This window comes from Muntiacus reevesi, chromosome X (genome assembly GCF_963930625.1).
Source record: "Muntiacus reevesi chromosome X, mMunRee1.1, whole genome shotgun sequence".
In the NCBI taxonomy this organism is placed as follows: domain Eukaryota; kingdom Metazoa; phylum Chordata; class Mammalia; order Artiodactyla; family Cervidae; genus Muntiacus; species Muntiacus reevesi.
In genome coordinates, this window is record NC_089271.1 from 60,791,868 (window position 1) to 60,811,859 (window position 19,992).

Here is a 19,992-nt window from a genome sequence, read left to right on the forward strand (position 1 = left end):
TGTTGATTTAATTTGCATTTCACTAGTGACAATCTTACTCACTTTTTGTTACAATCTATGAATGTTTTAAACAATAGTTTTTGTTTTACTAACCAATTCTCCCTTTATTGGAATTAAGGGAACAAATGCTTATAAAATGTTAGGCTCCATTTATATTGGGAAAAAGTGTCTAAAATTCAAGCTACTACCATTTTATAATGTGTAGATTTTGTACTTCTATATTAATTAGCTACAACATAGGCTAAGGAGGTATCTGCTAAAGTGAATGTTAAATCACTGGAATGTTAAGTCATAGAAAATCAATTCAATGAGATCATTGTGCAGAAAGTAGAGGGAGTTTTATTGGTAAGTAAGTTGGCTGTTTTTCTGAATGTATCCAGTGCTTCTCTTTATTCTCCTCTCCCTCCCTACCATCACCACACACACACACACACACACACACACACACACACAACATCCTATTTTTTATCCTCGCCTCCTGAAAATGGAAATAGTAGCAAGAAAGACTAAAATATACTCAGAATATACATGCAGCATGATTTCTTCTCACTTTAGGACCAGATAACCAGAGTGACTTTTAATTCCTTTTCCTATCACCATATAACTTGCAGATATACAATTTCTTCTAAAAGTCTTCCAAATCTGATTTTGATTGCCTTGTAACCCTAACTTAGGTCCTCCCTTTCGGGTGTGTGTAGCCCTGCTCTCTCTTCCAAGCCACAAACTTGTCTTTCCCCTTTTAATACCAATTACATGTTATCCATTCTATGTTTCATTTCTTCAGGGTCACGCTAGATGGAAAAAATTTATTTCTTAAATCAATTTTACCTTGAATGTTAGGACAAAGAACACAACTTTGATTGGACATCTACAAAACACCAGGCACTTTCATACATGTTCTCATTTCATTCCCATAACACTATAAGATGATTATAATTCCCATTTTATAGATAAGAAAATTTAGAGCTAAGTAGTATGCTTTAATACGTTTGTATGTAGTATTCCCTCTACCTATGACGTCCCTTAAGTTCTATCTCTATTTATCAAGCTACTAAAGCTTTAGAAACTGCTTCAAACTTAACTTCTGCAAGTGGTGATCTGAGCAGTGTCTGTGTCAATTTTGCAAAGACTCTCCAAGTAATTCTGATACTTGGCCCTGGTTAAGATCCATCATGCTAAACAGTGACTATGTAGAGGGTAAAGGCCATATCTCACTTTATTTGTATCCCTATTACATTGCATAATATCTTGCATTCCACAGTATTTTAGCAATAAGTGTTTATTAAATGAATGATTGCGGTTTTATGGAAGTGTAGACATTTTTTGTGTTGCACTTGGTGAGTAAATTTAGAGGCAATTGAGCAAATTTCTTCAGATAACTGCTAAATCTTTGGGGAGCAGTTGAAGTAAAAGGTGGTGATAAGTGTGAATGAAACCCATGTAAACAATGAAGCAATGATTTTTGGAAGGAAGAGAATGCTTACCATTTTTGTTTACAAAAATGCATAAAAATAAATATCTACTCTTCTCATAATGCAAACTGTTAAAAGTAGTCTGATTAAGTATTTAGCTGGTGTAGATACACAGTCGATAGTTATAAATCAGGGATACTTCCTTGGGAAACAGGTTGCCATCAGAAACAGGAATGACATAAAGAGTTAAACACGGTGTATATGTACCACAGCTTCCTTATCCATTCGTCTGCTGATGGGCATCTAGGTTGCTTCCATGTCCTGGCTATTATAAACAGTGCTGCGATGAACATTGGGGTGCACGTGTCTCTTTCAGGTCTGGTTTCCTCGGTGTGTATTCCCAGAAGTGGGATTGCTGGGTCATATGGCAGTTCTATTTCCAGTTTTTTAAGAAATCTCCACACCATGGAATATTACTAAGCCATTAAAAAGAATTCATTTGAATCAGTTCTAATGAGATGGATGAAACTGGAGCCCATTACAGAGTGAAGTAAGCCAGAAAGATAAAGACCAATACAGTATACTAATGCATATATATGGAATTTAGAAAGACGGTGACAATAACCCTATATGCAAAACAGAAAAAGAGACACAGATGTACAGAACAGACTTTTGGACTCTGTGGGAGAAGGTGAGGGTGGGATGTTTCGAGAGAACAGCATCGAAACATGTATATTATCAAGGGTGAAACAGATCGCCAGTCCAGGTTGGATGCATGAGACAAGTGCTCAGGGCTGGTGAACTGGGAAGACCCAGAGGGATTGGGTGGAGAGGGAGGTGGGAGAGGGGATTGGGTTGGGGAATACATATAAATCCATGGCTGATTCATGTCAATGTATGGCAAAAACCACTACAATATTGTAAAGTAATTAGCCTCCAACTAATAAAAATAAATGGAAAAAAAAAGAGTTAAACACTTACTGAAGCAGGCATAGTTTTTAAATAGTTGAAAAACACTGCAGTGGGAACTCAGAAAAGTTTTGGTAGCATAATATTCTTTACAAAAAAGAAACTCCTTGGCAACTCAAATCCTTTGAATACCTTGTGCTCTGTGGTACTGAACGATGCTGGAAATACATGTGCCAGCAACTTACATGTCGAAGTTTCTTCATTTTACAAAACCTTCAATTTTATATTAAAGGTGTGTATTTTAACAGAATTTGACCTTTATTGGCAAGAAGTAATGCAAAACATTTCTAATCAACTCTCTAGCAGATATGGCAACACTTTTCACACAACTAGATATCAACTGATAAGAGATGAGATCTCTGATTACTATCTCAACAGATACTATTAGCACAGGTTAGAAATTGTGACTGGCAAGTGCTCATACTTGGAAATCTCAGTACTAACATAATTCGTAACATTATTTATTTCTTAGAATTGGGCTCTGCACAGTCCCAGTTCAATGTCAACTGAAGACCCCGGCAAGATACTGTACAGCTGACTTGATTTGCCAAAGAAATTTAAAAACTTATTTAAAGCGATTAAAAGAATTCTTGCTGTTTTTTGGCAATGCCAGGTAGAACTTGGCTCGTCATGGAGCTGGGGTAATCAGAGAGAGCAAATGGTAATTTAGGTCCTTAGGCAAACATACAAGCTTTGAAGCTGGAATATTTCTAATTGCGTGCCTAATGCTTGATTGACATGATTCTGAGGTTAGACAACTACCCCCAAGAAGCTGCTCCTAGTTTCTGATTGTTTACCAGTGACCGTCTGCTCCTTCACACAGAGCTGTGCCTCACAAACTGGCAGTGGTCTGCCAGGGTCCAACATGTTTCTTCCTAGAGCTTAGATTCCCTCCTGGGTTATAGAAAAGCTCAAGTGTGTGTGTGTAGTAATAGAGTGCAGAATTTCTCTAAAATAAATGGAGAAGGCATTGGAAGTATGGGAAAATTTCTAAAGCACTGCCCTAAGTTATAGCCACTTCTCTGGAAGCGCCCTTCTCATCTGTCTAGAAATTTCTGCTTACTTTTCAAATGCCCACTCAAAAGGCATCCACCCCAACTTCCTTACCTCAAGCAGAAAACTTCCTCCTCTATGATTTCATTGACTTTCCTCCATGCCCTTACTCTGGCATTCATCACATCAATGGGATTAGTTGTTTATCTCCTCAGTAGACAGATTGTAAACCTCAGAATAACAAGGTCTACAAAATTCTTTATATCCTCAGTGCCTTGCACACTATTTAACTAGAGCAAGTGCCTAACAAACAGTGAATGGATAGATGTTTGAGTGAATGGATGGATGAACAGATGATAATTCAGACAGGAAAATGTCCATTCATGAATGTCTGCCCACCTGAACAAGATTTTGAGTTCTTCTCCTAATGCTTTAGTCAAGGTCTCTGAATATAGAACTAGATTTCCACTGGGTTGTTTTTAATTTGTGTGTCAGATTCGCTTTTACTTTTTTTTAAGTGGGGAAATAATCTATGTGATTAACCCTAATTAAAAGACTCAGGAAGGAAACTCATATGTTCATGTCAATCAATGCAAAGTGGTTAACAAAATCCAATACAAACCCATGATAAAGTTTCTCAAAAAACTAGGAGTAGAAGGGAACTTCTTCAAAAAGCCTATAGCTAACATCGTACTTTATGGTGAATGTTGAATGCTTTCCTTCTAAGATGAAGAACAAGGTAAGAATGTCTACTGACATCATTTCTTGTCAGCTTTGTGAGGAAGGCTCTAGTGTCATAAGGAAACAAAATAAAAATTACAAGTTACCAGTTTTGACCAATTTTCTGCTGATGGGTAGGGCTGTGCTCCCTCCCTGTAGTTTGGACTGAGGCCAAACTATGGTAGGCATAATGGCAATAAATGGTGTCAATACTAAAGAAAATCAGTCCTGAATATTCATTGGAAGGACTGATGATGAAGCTGAAGCTCCAATACTTTGGTCACCTAATGCGAAGAACCAACTCATTAGAAAGAACTTTGATTCTGGGAAAGATTGAAAGCAAGGAGGAGAAGTGGACAATAGAGGACAAGATGGTTGGATGGCATCACCGAGTCAATGGACATGAGTTTGAGCAAGCTCTGGGAGATAGTGAATGACAGGCAAGCCTGCCTGGAGTGCTGCAGTTCATGGGGTCGCAAAAAGTCGGATATGACTGAGCAACTGAACAGCAACAGTTTGAAAGAAAATTCAACTGTCTTTACATGCAGACATGGTGATCATCTTTATAGAGAATCATATAAAATCTACAAAACAACCACTAAAAACTGGTAAGTGAATATAACAAGTTCACAGGACACAAACTCTCTATTTAAAAATCAATTATATTCATATATAGCAGCAATTAAACAATCAGAAATATTGACATTTAAAAATATATATTTCATAATGCATTCAAATATGTGAAATAATGTTAAGATGTCAGTTTTCCCCAACTTGATCTGTCCTAACTCTTTTTGTAGAAATTGCCAAATCAATTCTAAAGTTTATCTGGAAAGACAAAGTACTTTGAAATAAAACAATTTTGAAAAAAAGATTGGAGGATTACCTGATCTCAAAGTTTATAAGAAAGCAACAGTAATCAAAATACAGTATTTCTAATATGACAATAGATGGTAGATCAACGAGCGGAACAGGGAACCCAGTAGTCCCACACATATGTGGTCAATTGATCTTTAAGAAAGGTGTAATGCAATTCAATGGACAAAGCATACTCTATCTAATAATAATCATGTTGGAACATTTGGACATCATTATTTTTGTAATAGCCTTGATTAATAGCTCACATTCTACAAAAATTAACTCAAAATCGATCATAGACTTAAATGTAAATTGTAGAGCTATCAGGCAAAGAACAACAACTCAATTTTTTTAAATGGGTGAAACATATAAAGAGATATTCAAAGAAGATATATGAAAACATGCCCAACATCATTAATTATTAGGGATAAGCAAATTAAAACCACCCTGAGAGAGTACTACACACCTAAACTAAAAACTGGAGTCGGCGCATTTTGTCCATGAACAGGTGAATAGATAAACAAATTCTGTTACATCCATAACAATGGAATGCTACTTGTCAATGAAAAGGAACAAACTGCTAATATATGTTACAACATGGATGCATCTCAAAATAATTAAGCTGAGTGAAAGAAATCAGACCTCTCAAAAGTATAATTGTATTGTATTTTTATATATAATTGTATTTTTATGCAATGTTTAATTATACATTGTATAATTGTATTTATATGAAATTCTAGAAGATGAAACTAGTCAGTAATGACAGGAAGCAGATCAGTGATTGCCTGGGAATGCAGAGGGCACTGGACATTTGGCTTAGTGGGAAAGGAATACCGAGGAGTATGAGGAAAATTTGGGAGGGAGATGGATATCTTTGTTCTTTTGATTATGATGATGGTTTCACAGTTGTACATATGTATATCAAAACTTAACTTGTACCATTAAATATGTACAATTATTGTATCCATGTTCAACCATTACAAGTAATCTTCATGGTTAAGGATAAAGCTGGTTGTAAATTAATCCATAGTTCATGTTAAAAGAAAGGACATAGGCTTTGGGGCAGGGGTTGGAGGAAAGAGACAGTTGGAATGACAGACGGGAGCTATGCTTAGATGGTCCTGTGCCAGCATTCTTTATCAGGTGAGGATTCTTGGAGGCTGGTTTGAGTTTAGTAGGGCCAAAAGATTCCTGTTTCAAAGTTCCTGGTTGGTTTCGGAGTAGCCAAGTAGTACATGCATGTGGTTTTTAAAAATATGAAATATGTACGTAAAGGATTATAATGTAAACAACATTTCATGGTTCTAACCCTCTCTACTCCCAGTTCTAATCCTCTGAGAGTATTACTTTTAACTACTTTTAACTCTATTAACTGTTTCTCTAGTTCCTCTGTGATTGCTTCCATAAATACTGCTATTACTTGATTTATCTTTTTTAGACTTTATTTTCTACTGTGATGAATCTTTACCACAATTATTCTACTTCTTATCCTAATGTGGTTATCATGCCTTTTAGTCTCTCTGTTTATTAGAGAAGTATACTTAGACCTTTATTTCTTCTTCCATAAACTGGGCAGTATCTCGTAACTCTTATTTGTAAGATGAAGCCACTAGTTCTTCCCTTTATCTCTCATCTCTTCTACCTACTAACTCTTGTCACTTGTACTTTTACTTTTCGCATTGCCAAGAGGTATCACATTTATGTTTTGTTTTTTATCCATAATTAAGTATCTCTATACTTAAGTTAGCCTGTGCTTTTGTAATTGGTTATTTGTGAAAGTTGAAAATCAGTATTCAGTTTTTATACTCTTGTGACTATTTAAAAATTTCCTCTCTTTTATCAAGGGTTATGAGAGATTTAACATTTCCTAGTCTATATGCGTTTTTTTTCCCTGGATTTTCTAATTGCCTTTATTTTTTTCCTCATGTTATCTGTAGTATCCACAGTTTCTCTAATTCCTTAAAGGTGAGTAGAATCTTGAGCACCCTTCTCTTATTTTCAGGATTCTTCCCTCCTGGAACCCTCCTTCCTTCCATTCTGACTGAATGCTCCTTAGACCTGTTGTGTAGCTGTTATCCTTGGACTTATTTTTATTAATCTCTAGTTTTATGTTTACCTTTTACAAAATCCCTTTACAGAAATCCTTTACAGAATTCTTTACTTGCATTTCTTTATCATTTTTTTTCATTTTAAATAAATTGTGTAATGTGCTTTCAATTTGCAATAATCATAAACTTTTAGAACTCTAATTGACCATAAATATAATCCAGTGCAATTTCTTTATCTAAAACACTGAAATTAAGCCCAAGGTGCTATACAAGTAAGAAAGCTGGCTGAATGGTAATCAAAACAGTTGGGTCAAACTTTACAAAGGCCAATAATTAAATTTTTTTCCAATGACTAATTTTTCAACTATACCAGATGTTCCTTGAAAAATTACACCAATTGTTATATTTATTTTTATCCATACATACAACATAGAACCCTGCCCTGTAGAATATTAATTAAAGTTACATATATCTTTATCATTTTGCTGGAGTATATTCCTAAGGAACTTCCTAAGATAGCGGTGAGAGGTGAAATTTGAATCCTTGCAATCTGGAAATTTTTTTTTTACCATCAGACTTAATTTATAGTTGGCTAAAAATAAAACAGTAGGTTCAAAATAAGTTTTCCTAAGAACTCTGAAGGCATTTCTCCATTTTTTGCTCTAACACCTAATGTTGCTGATGAGTTAACCAATCTATTCTAATTCTTCTTCTTTTAAGTATTAATGTTTTTCATCTCTGAGAGTTTTCAGAATCTTTTTTTTAATCTTTGATATTCTGAAACAATGTATATAGGGGTTGAGAAAAGTGGCTGGATACCCCAAATATGAGGCCTGTAAGTCCCACCCATGTGCAAAGGGCCATTATGCTATTAGGGGGGGGCACCCTAAGTCCCAGAATGTGGATGTCTTTGCTCTGGGGCACTAATGCCCATAGTAGGTACTTCAGCTTGTTCTTAGATTACAGTCTCTTTAGAGGATAATGTTCTGGGTTTGTTTGTTTGTTTGTTTGGGCCTTGAGAATAAATTCCTGAATACTAGGGTGTCTATACTCTGGAGAGGGGATGATTATTCAATACACGGGCTTTCAGTGAATTTTTCACATTCTATTCTCACCCTCTCCCTTACTTGGCATTTCCAAGTTTCAAACTTCTCTGGGGTCCTACAGGAGCAGACCAGCATCCCCCAGGCTGTAAGCCCTCTCTGTTTCTTTCTCAGCCCTTCTTTACCACTCAGCACCCTATCCACTTTCTGTCTTTCAGAAACATACTGAAATCTCTTTGCTACTAATTTCCTCTGTTAGTCTTTACATTAAATCTTTTTTTAAAGAACTTAATAAAGAATCTTGGGAAAAAGAGGAGCTAAAATTGTTTGGTCAATCAGCCACCTTGATCCAGATGTCCATGTGCTTGTCAAATTTTAAACTTTATAAGCTTTTAATGATTTGTAAGGGATACTTGTAACTAGGAGCATTTAGTTATAAATTGGGCAAACCTGTATTGTTTACTCATTAATAGGAATTAGAGAATTCATTGGGATTAAAGCTCGGTGAAAGAGATCAGTAGACAGCAAAGAAATCTAATTCTCCATTGCTCCATGGAAAGATGACTTTAGTCCCTAAACTAACAATCAAACAATGGATATACATAGAACTGACTTTAATGAGCATTTTGCTATACCTCATTTCATTTGTTTTTATTTTATCCTAATTTCTTTTTGAGTGGGTAGCTCTGTTGAAATGTTACGGAAAAGATTTATGAGACAATACTCAGCATGAGACTTCCTTTACTCACTGTCCTGGTCATAAGCAAGAGTCAGGAATTTTCCTCTGAGAAAAGATTTCCATAGAAACACCCTAATGGTGAATCCTAATCAACAGCCATGTTTTTAAAAAATTGTTTTTTCTCTGTTCTATAGCTACTGAAAGAGTATTGGTCTGCTGTTATGTCACATGACCAGTTGTTTTGTATTTACTTCAAGTGAGGCCCTGGGCACATTTAGATACAAGAGACACTAAAATAAAAAGTTATCTAAGGACAAAATTGCAATATTCGATTAATCTCACAGTGCAACAGTCTTCCTGGGCTTGGAGCTTTATTACCAGTCCTTTTCTGCCCTTTATGATTGTAGTGTAAGTTAAAGTTCTGGATTTGTGTCCCAGTCCTTTCCTTTTCCCCTCAATACTCAGGTTTGTGCTTCACAGGCATTTATTGCAGTTTGATTCTCTGCTGATTTTATCACCATGATTACCTCCTTGCTCCTAAGATGCTTGTATTGATTTCATTTTTGCAGTACTTACACCCTATCCTGCCTGACCTTTCCCTTTGAGATTCACTTTCTATACTCACATTTCTGTGAGCCAGTCCTAGATTGATGGTCCACACACATGTGGGTGTGTGTTCAGTCACTCAGTCGTGTCCAACTCTTTGCCACCTCATGAACTGTAGCCCACAAGGCTCCTCTCTCCATGGGGATACTCCAGGCAAGAATACTGGAGTAGGTTGCCATGCCCTCCTCCTGGGAATCTTCTCAAACCAGGGATTGAACCCAGGTCTCCCACATTACAGGTGGATTCTTTACTGTCTGAGCCACCAGGGAAGCCCCACTGGCCACATATCTCTGTTCATATCCTTGGTATCCACCCATCCCCGTGGGTATGAAGAGAATGGCAACTCAACTCCAGTATTCTTGCCTGGAGAATCTCATGGACAGAGGAACTGGTGGGCTACAGTCCATGGGGTTGCAAAGAGTCAGACACAACTGAGCAACTAACACTTTCACTTTCATGACTCATCTTTTCTTAAAATCCTTCTCACTGTTTAATTTTTCTACAATGTTTTGAATGGTTTTGCCTTCTTAGAATCGATAACAATCTGTTTCATAATTTGCTTCTTACCTAAGTCCTATTCCCCTCCCCTTCAAGTTCAGACTGTTGCAACTCTCTTTTCACTAGCTACCTCATTCTTACCTTTCTAGATCTTGAATATTGTAGAGAACATTTAGAGGTAGTTTATGAGGTTTAGGTCTCCACTGGGAACCAGAAGGAATTTCATAGTGAAATTTTGGACAAGGAAAAAATCCTTCTTTTGGTCATAATGCCCCTTCTAACCTGCATTAGTCCAGCTTTGTAAAGATAAACTGCAACATTATTATAAAATTTTCAAAATCCACTTATGAATTCATAATTAAGAGAATGTATTTAAGCTAATATTTTCTGAATACCAAGTTCAGTATTGGCTGAGATGGTTTTATCCTGGCACTTATAAGTTCTACAGGTACATTCTGATATATAAACTGATTCTATTCACAAATGGTAGCCTTAAGTGATTTCCAGGTATTACAAGAAGTATATGTTTTTCTCCTCATCAAAGTGTCAAAGCATCTTTCACTTTAGGGTATGGGAAGTTATTTATTACACAAGCAGATTCTCCCAAGAGAAGGCAGTGACATCTAACATATTTTGCTGCCCTTCTTTTTATTCAAAGATGTCACTACCAACTTCACCCACACTTCTAGGGATCAAAGACTAAATCTTCAACCAAAAGTCTTTTCTTTCTATATGACACACACACACACACTACTTTTTGATTTGTGACTGCAACTGCTATTTGTAGAGCCTGTCAGTGTCTGTATTTTGTGTTCAACTTGTGGTCAGCTAAAAAAGAGCCTTTGCTCAGAAAGTTTCCAAATTCTGTACTATTGCATTCCAAACTGGTCACGGTTGCTATTTTCCGAAGCAGCCCACAACTATGTCATGTTATTTGAAACTATGCTTCAGTGCATCCTTTAGAGTATTTCTTATGCCCCTTCTGCTTATGGTTATGCCATAAAGCTCACCATACTGAAGATGCTTGGGTATTCTTCTGTCATTGCCTCTCTGCACATGTCAGCTATGAGCATTGTTTTAATGCTCATGGACCAGCTGATTTCCAGAATCTCAGTAGGGGTGGGCCTCTCCTGCCATTTCACATTAAACATGACTCCAACAATAAAATAGTTCAGCAAAGTAAATGTGCCACCTTTGGCAGGTATTAATTTCAAAGTCATAAAAAGCTAGACAACTTGCATTATCCGTTGATGAGAATCAATTCCATAATTGTTCTTCACTTCTGTTCTGGATGTTAGGAATAGGGCCAAACGTAGGAAACAGATGATCAGAGGAGAAATCCATTTTCCCCCTTTGTGTTAGTAGATGTGTGTTTAAAATAACTCACCTTTCCCTGTAATGTGCATCTTAAACAGATTTCCCCTTAACCAGAGGACAAGACCACACAGGTTTAAAACCTTTGAGGAGTTTACTACCAATATAAGAGAAGAAATTTTCATATTAAAAATATTTGGCATTATTTGATGTCTTAAATGATCTCTAGAGCCCCAAAATAGGAGGTAAGAAAAGGCAGAGATTGAACTGGTCTGTAGTATAATTTCTTGCCAATGCCACACTATGGTAATCTCCTCAAATAAAGAAACTCTTCTTTTTTATTTTGCTTTCTACTTTGTAGTCACTTGCATTATGGGGCAGTGATTTTTAAGTCAAGCTGTCCAGAGAGCAGAATTCAGTAACTGCTTTTAGCTCTATGTGAAAAATTTTGGTTCTCTTTAATTTCCGTGTTTAATTTACTACATAATTTCAGTCATCATCAAATATATTTTTTAAAAAGTGGATAGTCCCCAGCACTCACATCAGAGATGTCCAGGGTGCCAATTTCCTTTGGCATTTGGACTGATGGCTGCTCCCTCTACACTGACCCTGCTGCTAGCAGCTCCCATGGGATGCTGTGATCAATGTTGAGTGTCCTTGTTTCCTCTCTTTCAGGAGGCAGTACACTCCACTCAGCAACAGCACATACTGCATTTTCCTTCTTGTCACACTGCTTTTAAAACCTTAGTACTTCCTGTTATGTAGTACTATCATGCACGACAAAGCAAAGGATGATATTTGGATGTTGTTCATGTATATTAAAGATAGTGTCCGGTTCAGTGCCCTCCATGTAGTAAATAATCAGTGTTTGTTCAGGATATAGCAACATCCTGAGTGACCCTCTCCAGACATTTTGTCAAAAGTCAAAGCATCTTGAGTTAAGGGCTCTTACAAGATTGAGAGACTATTCAATGCCAGCTTCTATCTTCATTTTTATATCCATGACATACACATCAAACTAGCTTGAGCAATCCTACTTCACTCATTGGTACTAGGATGCTCACATTTTGCTATGTGGAATCTCACTTGAGGATTTTGTTAAATACCCCAGGGTATAAATGTTTTTATTTCATTTGACGATCCCAGCTGATTGCTGATGAGTGATGTCAATGGTTGCAATAGAAAAATAGATTTATTCAAGAACATTGAAAGAGAAATCTTTTTAAAAATAGTTGAATTTCCAATTTTAGAAGGTCTGGTAGGTACCTGCCTCCTCTTGAGAGACATGAAGTACCAATTTCTATAAACAGATTAACTGTAAAAATGACAGAATAAAAGGCAGAAAACACTATCTATGTGAGACCCCTATTTTACCAGTAGCAAAACAGGACTTCACTTTTTAGTTCCCAGATAATGAACCATTTGAGGAATGAATCATATACTGTAGCATTTTCTCAAAATTTGGTTCCATAGCTATCTACATCAGAATCCCATAGTGAGCAAGTTGAAAAGTCAGATTCTCATGTCTCACTTCAACTTAGTCTAACTTTAAGGAGGGGAAGGCCCAGAATTCTGAATTTTAATACTCATGCCTAGAGATTCTGATGCATACCAAAGTTTGAAAGCCACTGACCTACAGAATCTCTCACTCCTAAGATCCATGGTTGATCTTAAGAAATGTGGTCTCATTCATGTCAAATAAAATGCTGGCTTTATAGAATGGATTACTGATAGTTCTATTATTCTTTTGACAGAGAGATACTTATTGCTGCTCATGTCAGTCGTGTCCGACTCTGTGCGATCCCATAGATTTAGGGGCCTACTATGTGCCAAGTCCAGAGCTAGGCAATAGGGTTACCAAAATGGACAAAATGAGGTCTCTGCCCTCAAGAAGTTTATGGGTAATTTCCTATGAATCCGTAAACTACTAATACAATCACATACATTGCCATGAAGTATAAAATGAATCAAATTTATTCTATGTCAAATTGGTAAAAATAAAAAGGTACCCAAGAATTTTGTGGGTTGAGATACTAGAGAAAAAGTGTTCGTAGAAATATCTGGAGAGTCACTAGCAATAATGAATTTATCTCTCATGTCTCAGCATTAATGAATTGTTTCCAGCTGAGATCCCTGTCATCTGCAGGTGCTGTTTTAACATGTAATTTTACCATAGGAAACAAGGGTGTAATCAGTTAATAAAGTGTAAAGAATTAGATTTTTTTTCCCCTTGAACAAATTGCCTGGTTGTGGCCAACATTCCTGATGCCTCCTCCCTTGTGCAACAGTAAAGAAATATTTGAAGAGAGAAGGCTGTTTTGTTCATATTCTGCAACTTGCCTCTGGAGACCATCCTAATGAATGCAAAACTCAAGCTAGAATTCTAGACTTTGTATGAGCAGCCACTGATTTTTGTCTTTACCATTATACTACACAGAGGATAGTTTTCCCTTCTGCCTCTAATTGAGACTCAAATAAGATCACTGTGAATAGGAATCCTCTTTCAGTTTAACCATTGTTTTGTGTTGCTTTCATTGAGAAAATAGAAACTATGTTCTGTTCAAAGCATTTTCATATACAGGCAGACCCCGTCTAATGAGCACTTGACTTTTAAATGTCCCATACTCACCAACAGCCTCTCTGAAGGAACTTTAAGCTACTCCTACTACCCATGGAAACTGGAGTTGTTTCTGCTATCTGTAGGAGTTGGTTTCTCCCTCAGTTCTCCTTCTCTGGGAACCTCAGTTCTAACAGGCTCCCATCAGACCCTTTGAAACAATTAATATGTGAGCATATTCTCCCACTGCTGCCATCAGGACATAAGAAGCTGATGAAGACCCTGCCAGAATCCTCATAGGAGCTGAACCCATGAGGGAACACAAAGAAGTATAAAGAAAATTCTAGAATTCTGACTGGTGATGGTGGGGAGGTTCTTCATTTGTGCTTCAAAATCCCTTTCCCCTAGAAATAGCATTATACTGTAATAACATACCTATGTAAAACTCGGTTCTCTGAGATATTCACTTATCCAGACCACAGCCTGAAATAAGCAGTAAACAAGTGACTTCTAAGCCACCAGAGAATATGCATCTTATTTATTGCAAAAACCATTCAAACACACTCTGCCTGCCTCTTTGCTCTGTTTGTACATGATTTTAATTAGTTTTAATGAGGTGACAAGCCTATAGAAGATTATAAGCAGCAAATTTGAAGAGATTGGAAAGGATGTTACAAGTAGGTGAAGTGAAATCTGATAGTTGCAGCAAGGTAAGAGACCAAAAAAAAAAAAACCGTTAAAAAGAAGTTAAGAATTCAAAACCCAACCACAATGAAAAATTCCTTTGCATCCACAAGCATGGCTACAATTAAAAATTGACTATATCAAGCGTAGTGAAGATGCAGAACACTGGAACTCTCATACATTGCCAGTGGGAATATATTAATACAATGGTACAGTTGCTGGAAAACAGTTTGATAGTTCCTTACAGTAAATACTTACCATATATCCCTAAGGTTCCACCCTTAGGTGTTGACCCAAGAAAAATGAAAATATATGTCCCTACAAAGACTCATATCAGCTTTATTCATAACAGCCCCATACTGGAAGTAACCAAAATGTCCCTCAAAATGCAGATGCGTTAAAAACCTATAGTATATCCATACAATTAAATACTACTCAGGAAGAAAAAGTAATGAACTGCCAATATTCAATAATGTGGATGAGTCTCACAGACATTGTGCTGAGGTAAAGAAGCAACACAAAATCATTAATCATGTTATATGATTCCATTTATCTAAACTTCTAGAATGGGAAAAACTAAGGTATGGTGATAGAACAGTGGTTCCTGGATTTGGGGTAGCACTGAAGAATGATTAGAAGGGACACAAGGGGAAATTCTGGGGTGATGGAAATGTTCCATATCTTGATTTCAATGGTGGTTACAAATGTGTGTATTTTTCAGACTGTATGCTTAAAATATGTGCACTTTATTGTGTGTTTGTGTGCTCAGTCACTGAGTCATGTCTGACTCTGAGGCCCCATAGACTGTAGCCCACCAGGCTCCTCTGTCCATGGAATTTTTCAGGCATGAATACTGGAGTGTGCTGCAATTTCCTTCTCTAGGGGGTATTCCCAACCCAGGGATTGAACCCACATCTCTTGGTCTCCTGCATTGGCAGGCAGATTCTTTACCACTAGCCGCACCCCGGAAGCCCCTTAATTGATTATAAATTATAGCTAAAACTTTCATAAAAGTACAAAATTTGCAAAAGGAAAAATTCTTCTGAGGATTTCCCTGCTATAGGATAAAAGTTTAATTCCTTAACATTATCTGGTCTTTGTTTATTATCTCTTGCCTCATTCCTTACCATTCCTTCCCACCTCCTACCACTTATATTAAGCTACTTTTATTTCCAAAAATAGCTTTTCTCTCTTTCCTCTGAACCTTGAAGCACAATGGTCCTTTTGCCTGGAACTCCTTTTCATTTTCCCATTCCTCACTAAATTCTCAATATCCTACAGGATTCATAGAAGTAGCACCTCCTGCAAGAAGCCTTATGCACTCCCAGTCTGTATTATATACTTTTCCTCTTGCTCCCAGAGAACTTAATGCTTCTCTTTACTTAACAAAGCATGTATCATTCTGTAATGTAATTGTAACTTAAAAAAAAACACTCAAAACCATAGTAGGCTGGTGCCATTTAATGTACAGGCGAATAGTTTTCTACATTTTCAGTAAACACTGAGTTAAATCATATTGTAGCCTAATTTCTGGTCAAAATAGTTGGAGTTTCAGCACTCAAAGTTATTAAGAACACTCTTCTATCTATACTTGTTCTGCACTAAAATAATTGAGATTTTAATGTAAATAACAGTTTGAGATTGTATCATTATTATTGTGATAAATTAGTTATGTTGGCATCACCGGCTCAATGGACATGAGTTTGAGTAAACTCTGGGGAATTGGTGATGGACAAGGAAGCATGGCGTGCTGCAGTCCATGGGGTCAAAGAGTCGGACACAGCTGAGCTACTGAACTTAACTGATTTATGTTGTGGGTTAAGTAACTTTATATCAGCTTTATCTGGAAACTTAGCTAGACTTTATTATGTTGATTCTATGAGAAAGTGCATTTTACATTCCAGACAAGTGAGAAGGGGGCAATGGAGGATGAGATGATTGGATGGTATCACTGACTCAATGGACGTGAGTTTGAGTAAACTCCAGGAGACAGTGAGGCACAGGGAAGCCTGGCGTGCTGCAGTTCATGGGGTTGCAATGAGTTGGACACAACTTGAACATCAAGAAAGAAGCGACAAAAACACTGCTCAGTTGAACTATGTGAAATTGCTGATCTTTAACCATTTTTGACATACAGAAATGGCAATTTCATATGATTCAACCTAAATATTTTTAAATAAACCCTAAGGCAAGTTGCAGATTGCCTGTACATTCATTTACCAATTGTGTATTTAATACATGTATATATTCTGCAAAACGATAATCTTGTATATTAAGGCTATTGGCTGTAGTTTTTCTACGTAAACAGTAAATCACATGTTTTTGAAGAAAGTTTGTATAGAATGTTAAGGCTTTCTTGAGTTCTACACATCTTTTTTCCAACTATTCAAAGATGCAACAGACATGATATTCTGGAATTGCTTATTTTTTGAACCAACACTAGGATGAAAATATAGATTCATTTCTTCCTTTTAGCCTCTAAACTATCTAACAAGTCTATTTTAATATTAATTTCAATTAAAATAATGTCTCTCATTTATTAAATGCATATTACATGCTGTGTACTTGCTAACACAATAACTACTTAATGGACAAAGTACAACTATTCCCCCTATTTATAAATGAGGAAATTAAAACTTAAGGACCTTGCCCAAATTTACACAGCTATAAGTGGTAGAGTTGGGTTTGGAATCACTTTCAATCCTATTTTCTAATACTTGGTCCACTGTTTTCTTCAAGCACATTTTCTTTTGCCACAAATAAGCACTCATGCTGAAAAATTATGATTTAATTCAGTCAAGTATATATTTAAGCTGTGATTATCATTAGTGATACCAGGCCCGTTCACATATGAAGTACATTGTATTATTATAAGAGATCATCATAAGACAGTAGAGGATCAAGTACTGAAATGAATCTTGTAGACCACAAGTTCTATAGGAGTTCTGTTGTAGTAAGAAAGGGAGAAAATAATTGTGCACTTTGTTATTACTAACTCCCAAAATAGTGTTAACATAAATGATACCATCCAATCGTAATTGGATGCACAGCATTCTGGGAACAAACCAAAAGTTCAACATAGATAGGAATGTGGAAGAGTAATGGGTGTCTAATAATGCAATCCAAGAAGGAGTAACAAGCTGAAGTCTAGTTCTGGGAAGACATCAGTAGTATGTGAGGGAAATTAGGAAGCTATGACCGGGATCTCTGAACCCTAGAACTATCCTGACTAGTACAATTGACCCATTGGATATTTGGGGCAGATGACAGAGGGTAAGAAGATATTAACCAAAATTTCGTGCCTACATTATTAAAATAATAATGGTATCAAAAATGAAAGAATTTGTACAGCAGAAGGGGAGGGTGAGCTTAGACTTTAGACACTGAATTTTTTTTTATTGAAGTATAGTTGATTTACAATGTTGTGTTAGTTTCAGATGTACAGCACTGTTGTTCAGATGAAAATATATATATATAGTTCAAGGTTTTTCACTTACAGGTTATTACAAAATATTTATAGTTCGTTGTGCTATATAGTAGGTCCTTGTTGTTATCTATTCTATATATAGTAGTGAGTATATGTTAATCCCAAACTCCTAGTTTATCCCTCCCCCTCTTTCCCCTTTCTTAACCATAAGTTTGTTTTGTATATCTGTGGTTCTAGTTCTGCTTTGTAAATAAGTTCATTTGTATCTGTTTTTAAGATTCCACATATTAGCATATCACATGATTTTGTCTTTGTCTTACTTCACTTAATATGATAATCTCTAGGTCCATCCTTGTTTCTGCCAATGGCAATGTTTCATTCTTTTTTATGACTAATACTCCATTGTATGTTCCATTCCATATCTATATATGTGTGTGTGTGTGTGTATATATATATATATATATGTACCACACCTTTATCTATTCATCTTAGACACTCTGAATTTAAAGTGAAGGCAAGACTGTCTACAGAAAGCCAGTTTTTTTCTGTTGGCTATTGTTGACTGGGGCTTCCCTGGTGGCTCAGTGGTAAAGTATTTACCTGCCAATGCAGGAGACATGGATTGGATCTTCCTGGGTTGGGAAGATCCCCTGGAGAAGGAAATGGCAACCCATTCCAGTATTCTTGCCAGGAAAGTTCCATGGACAGAGGAGCCTGGTGGGCTGCAGTCCATGGGTCGCAAAAGAGTTGGATATGACTTAGTAACTAAACCACAACAAAAATAGTTGACTGGATCAACCTTTAACTTATCTACTCGTTATTTTTCAGATGGCCCTTGTGAATTTCTTCATCCCTAAAGAAAAGTCATACTCTGAAGAGGAAAGTAGGCGTGTTCGCCGCAATAAAAGAAGCAAAAGCAGTGAAGGAGCAGATGGTAAGTCTGCTTGGGTGATCCTTTATCACATATCAAACTATACCATTCTAAAAACTACATTTTCAAGTGTGCGTCACCATCTCATATATTATCCATAGACTCAAGGTTGCAGAAGATTTTTCCAGCCTTAACTGCCTAACCTACCTAATCTACTCTTAGGTGCCTATACAAAGATCCTCCCTCCTCCAACCCCAGATACCTTTAGTCCTTTCACAGTGTATCTGAAAACCATGATGGCATTTGTAACCCTCAAGATCACCCTCCATAAAGACCTCATCTCTCCTAGGGACATCCTATATTTACTAAGACCATCAAGAGGATTCAGTCCTATTCTTGAAATTGACAGAGTATTGTGCCATGGTAGCACTACATGATATGTTAAATCCAGTGATAATTATGTCTTCATTGGTATCAGCTGCCATGCCTCTGGGGCTTCCCTCATAGCACAGTCAGTAAAGAATCTGCCTGCAATGCAGGAGACCCAGGTTCAATCCCTGGGTCAGGAAGATCCCCCTGAAGAAGGAAATGGCAACCAACTCCAATATTCTTGCCTAGAGAATCCCATGGACAGAGGAGCCTGGAAGGCTATAGTTCATGGGGTCATAAGAGTCAGACATGACTTAGTGACTAAACCACCACCACCAGGCCTCTAGAATTCATCTGTAAGTTCCTTGACTACAGAGATTTATTTCTCTTTGTAAAGTTCCAAAATCCAGCCTAATACCTAGCAAGTTGTTGGTGTTTGCAATATAAGTCAATGATGTTGATTGCCCCAATAGCTAAGTTATGATTTGGCATGAAAACCATCCATATTGAAGGTGAAACAGCTTCAACTTAACTAGCAATGCGTTTTGTGGGGCATAACAAAATGTTGAGCTAGTTCCTGGACAGGGTCTTTGAATTGATCTATTTTTACATCTTTCTGTCAATTGATAGAATGCTCCCTCTTTGGCATATGAGTTTGTAGAATGCATAGCTCAGGGCTATTGTAAAGCCAACTAGATTCAAAGACAGCACATATCTGACTGAATCTTCCAACGATATATGTTCTAGGGGGTTACAAAGCAATATGACTTTATGAAAGTGAAAATGAGATTTTTTTAAAGCTGACATTTGTCAGTGTAAAAAGGGTACAATGATGGAAGCAGTTCTAGATAGCATGAGCAATTGATGCAATGGGGCCAAGAGTTTGTCAATTGGGATAAGAAGAGGTAAAGCTGGATGAAGTCTGAAAAAGAGCTCAGAACAAC

General features: G+C 36.8%; 1 protein-coding gene across 4 annotated transcripts in view; it reads left to right on the forward strand.

Moving 5' to 3' along the window:
* The window catches only part of EDA (ectodysplasin A), a 349,218-nt gene that overhangs the window by 228,189 nt on the left and 101,037 nt on the right, over positions 1 to 19,992 (forward strand). For all 4 annotated transcript variants that reach the window (XM_065915720.1, XM_065915721.1, XM_065915723.1 and 1 more), the window contains exon 2: positions 18,637 to 18,742. In XM_065915720.1, coding sequence (XP_065771792.1) covers positions 18,637 to 18,742 — 106 coding nt within the window. The remainder of the gene's footprint in view (positions 1 to 18,636; positions 18,743 to 19,992) is intronic.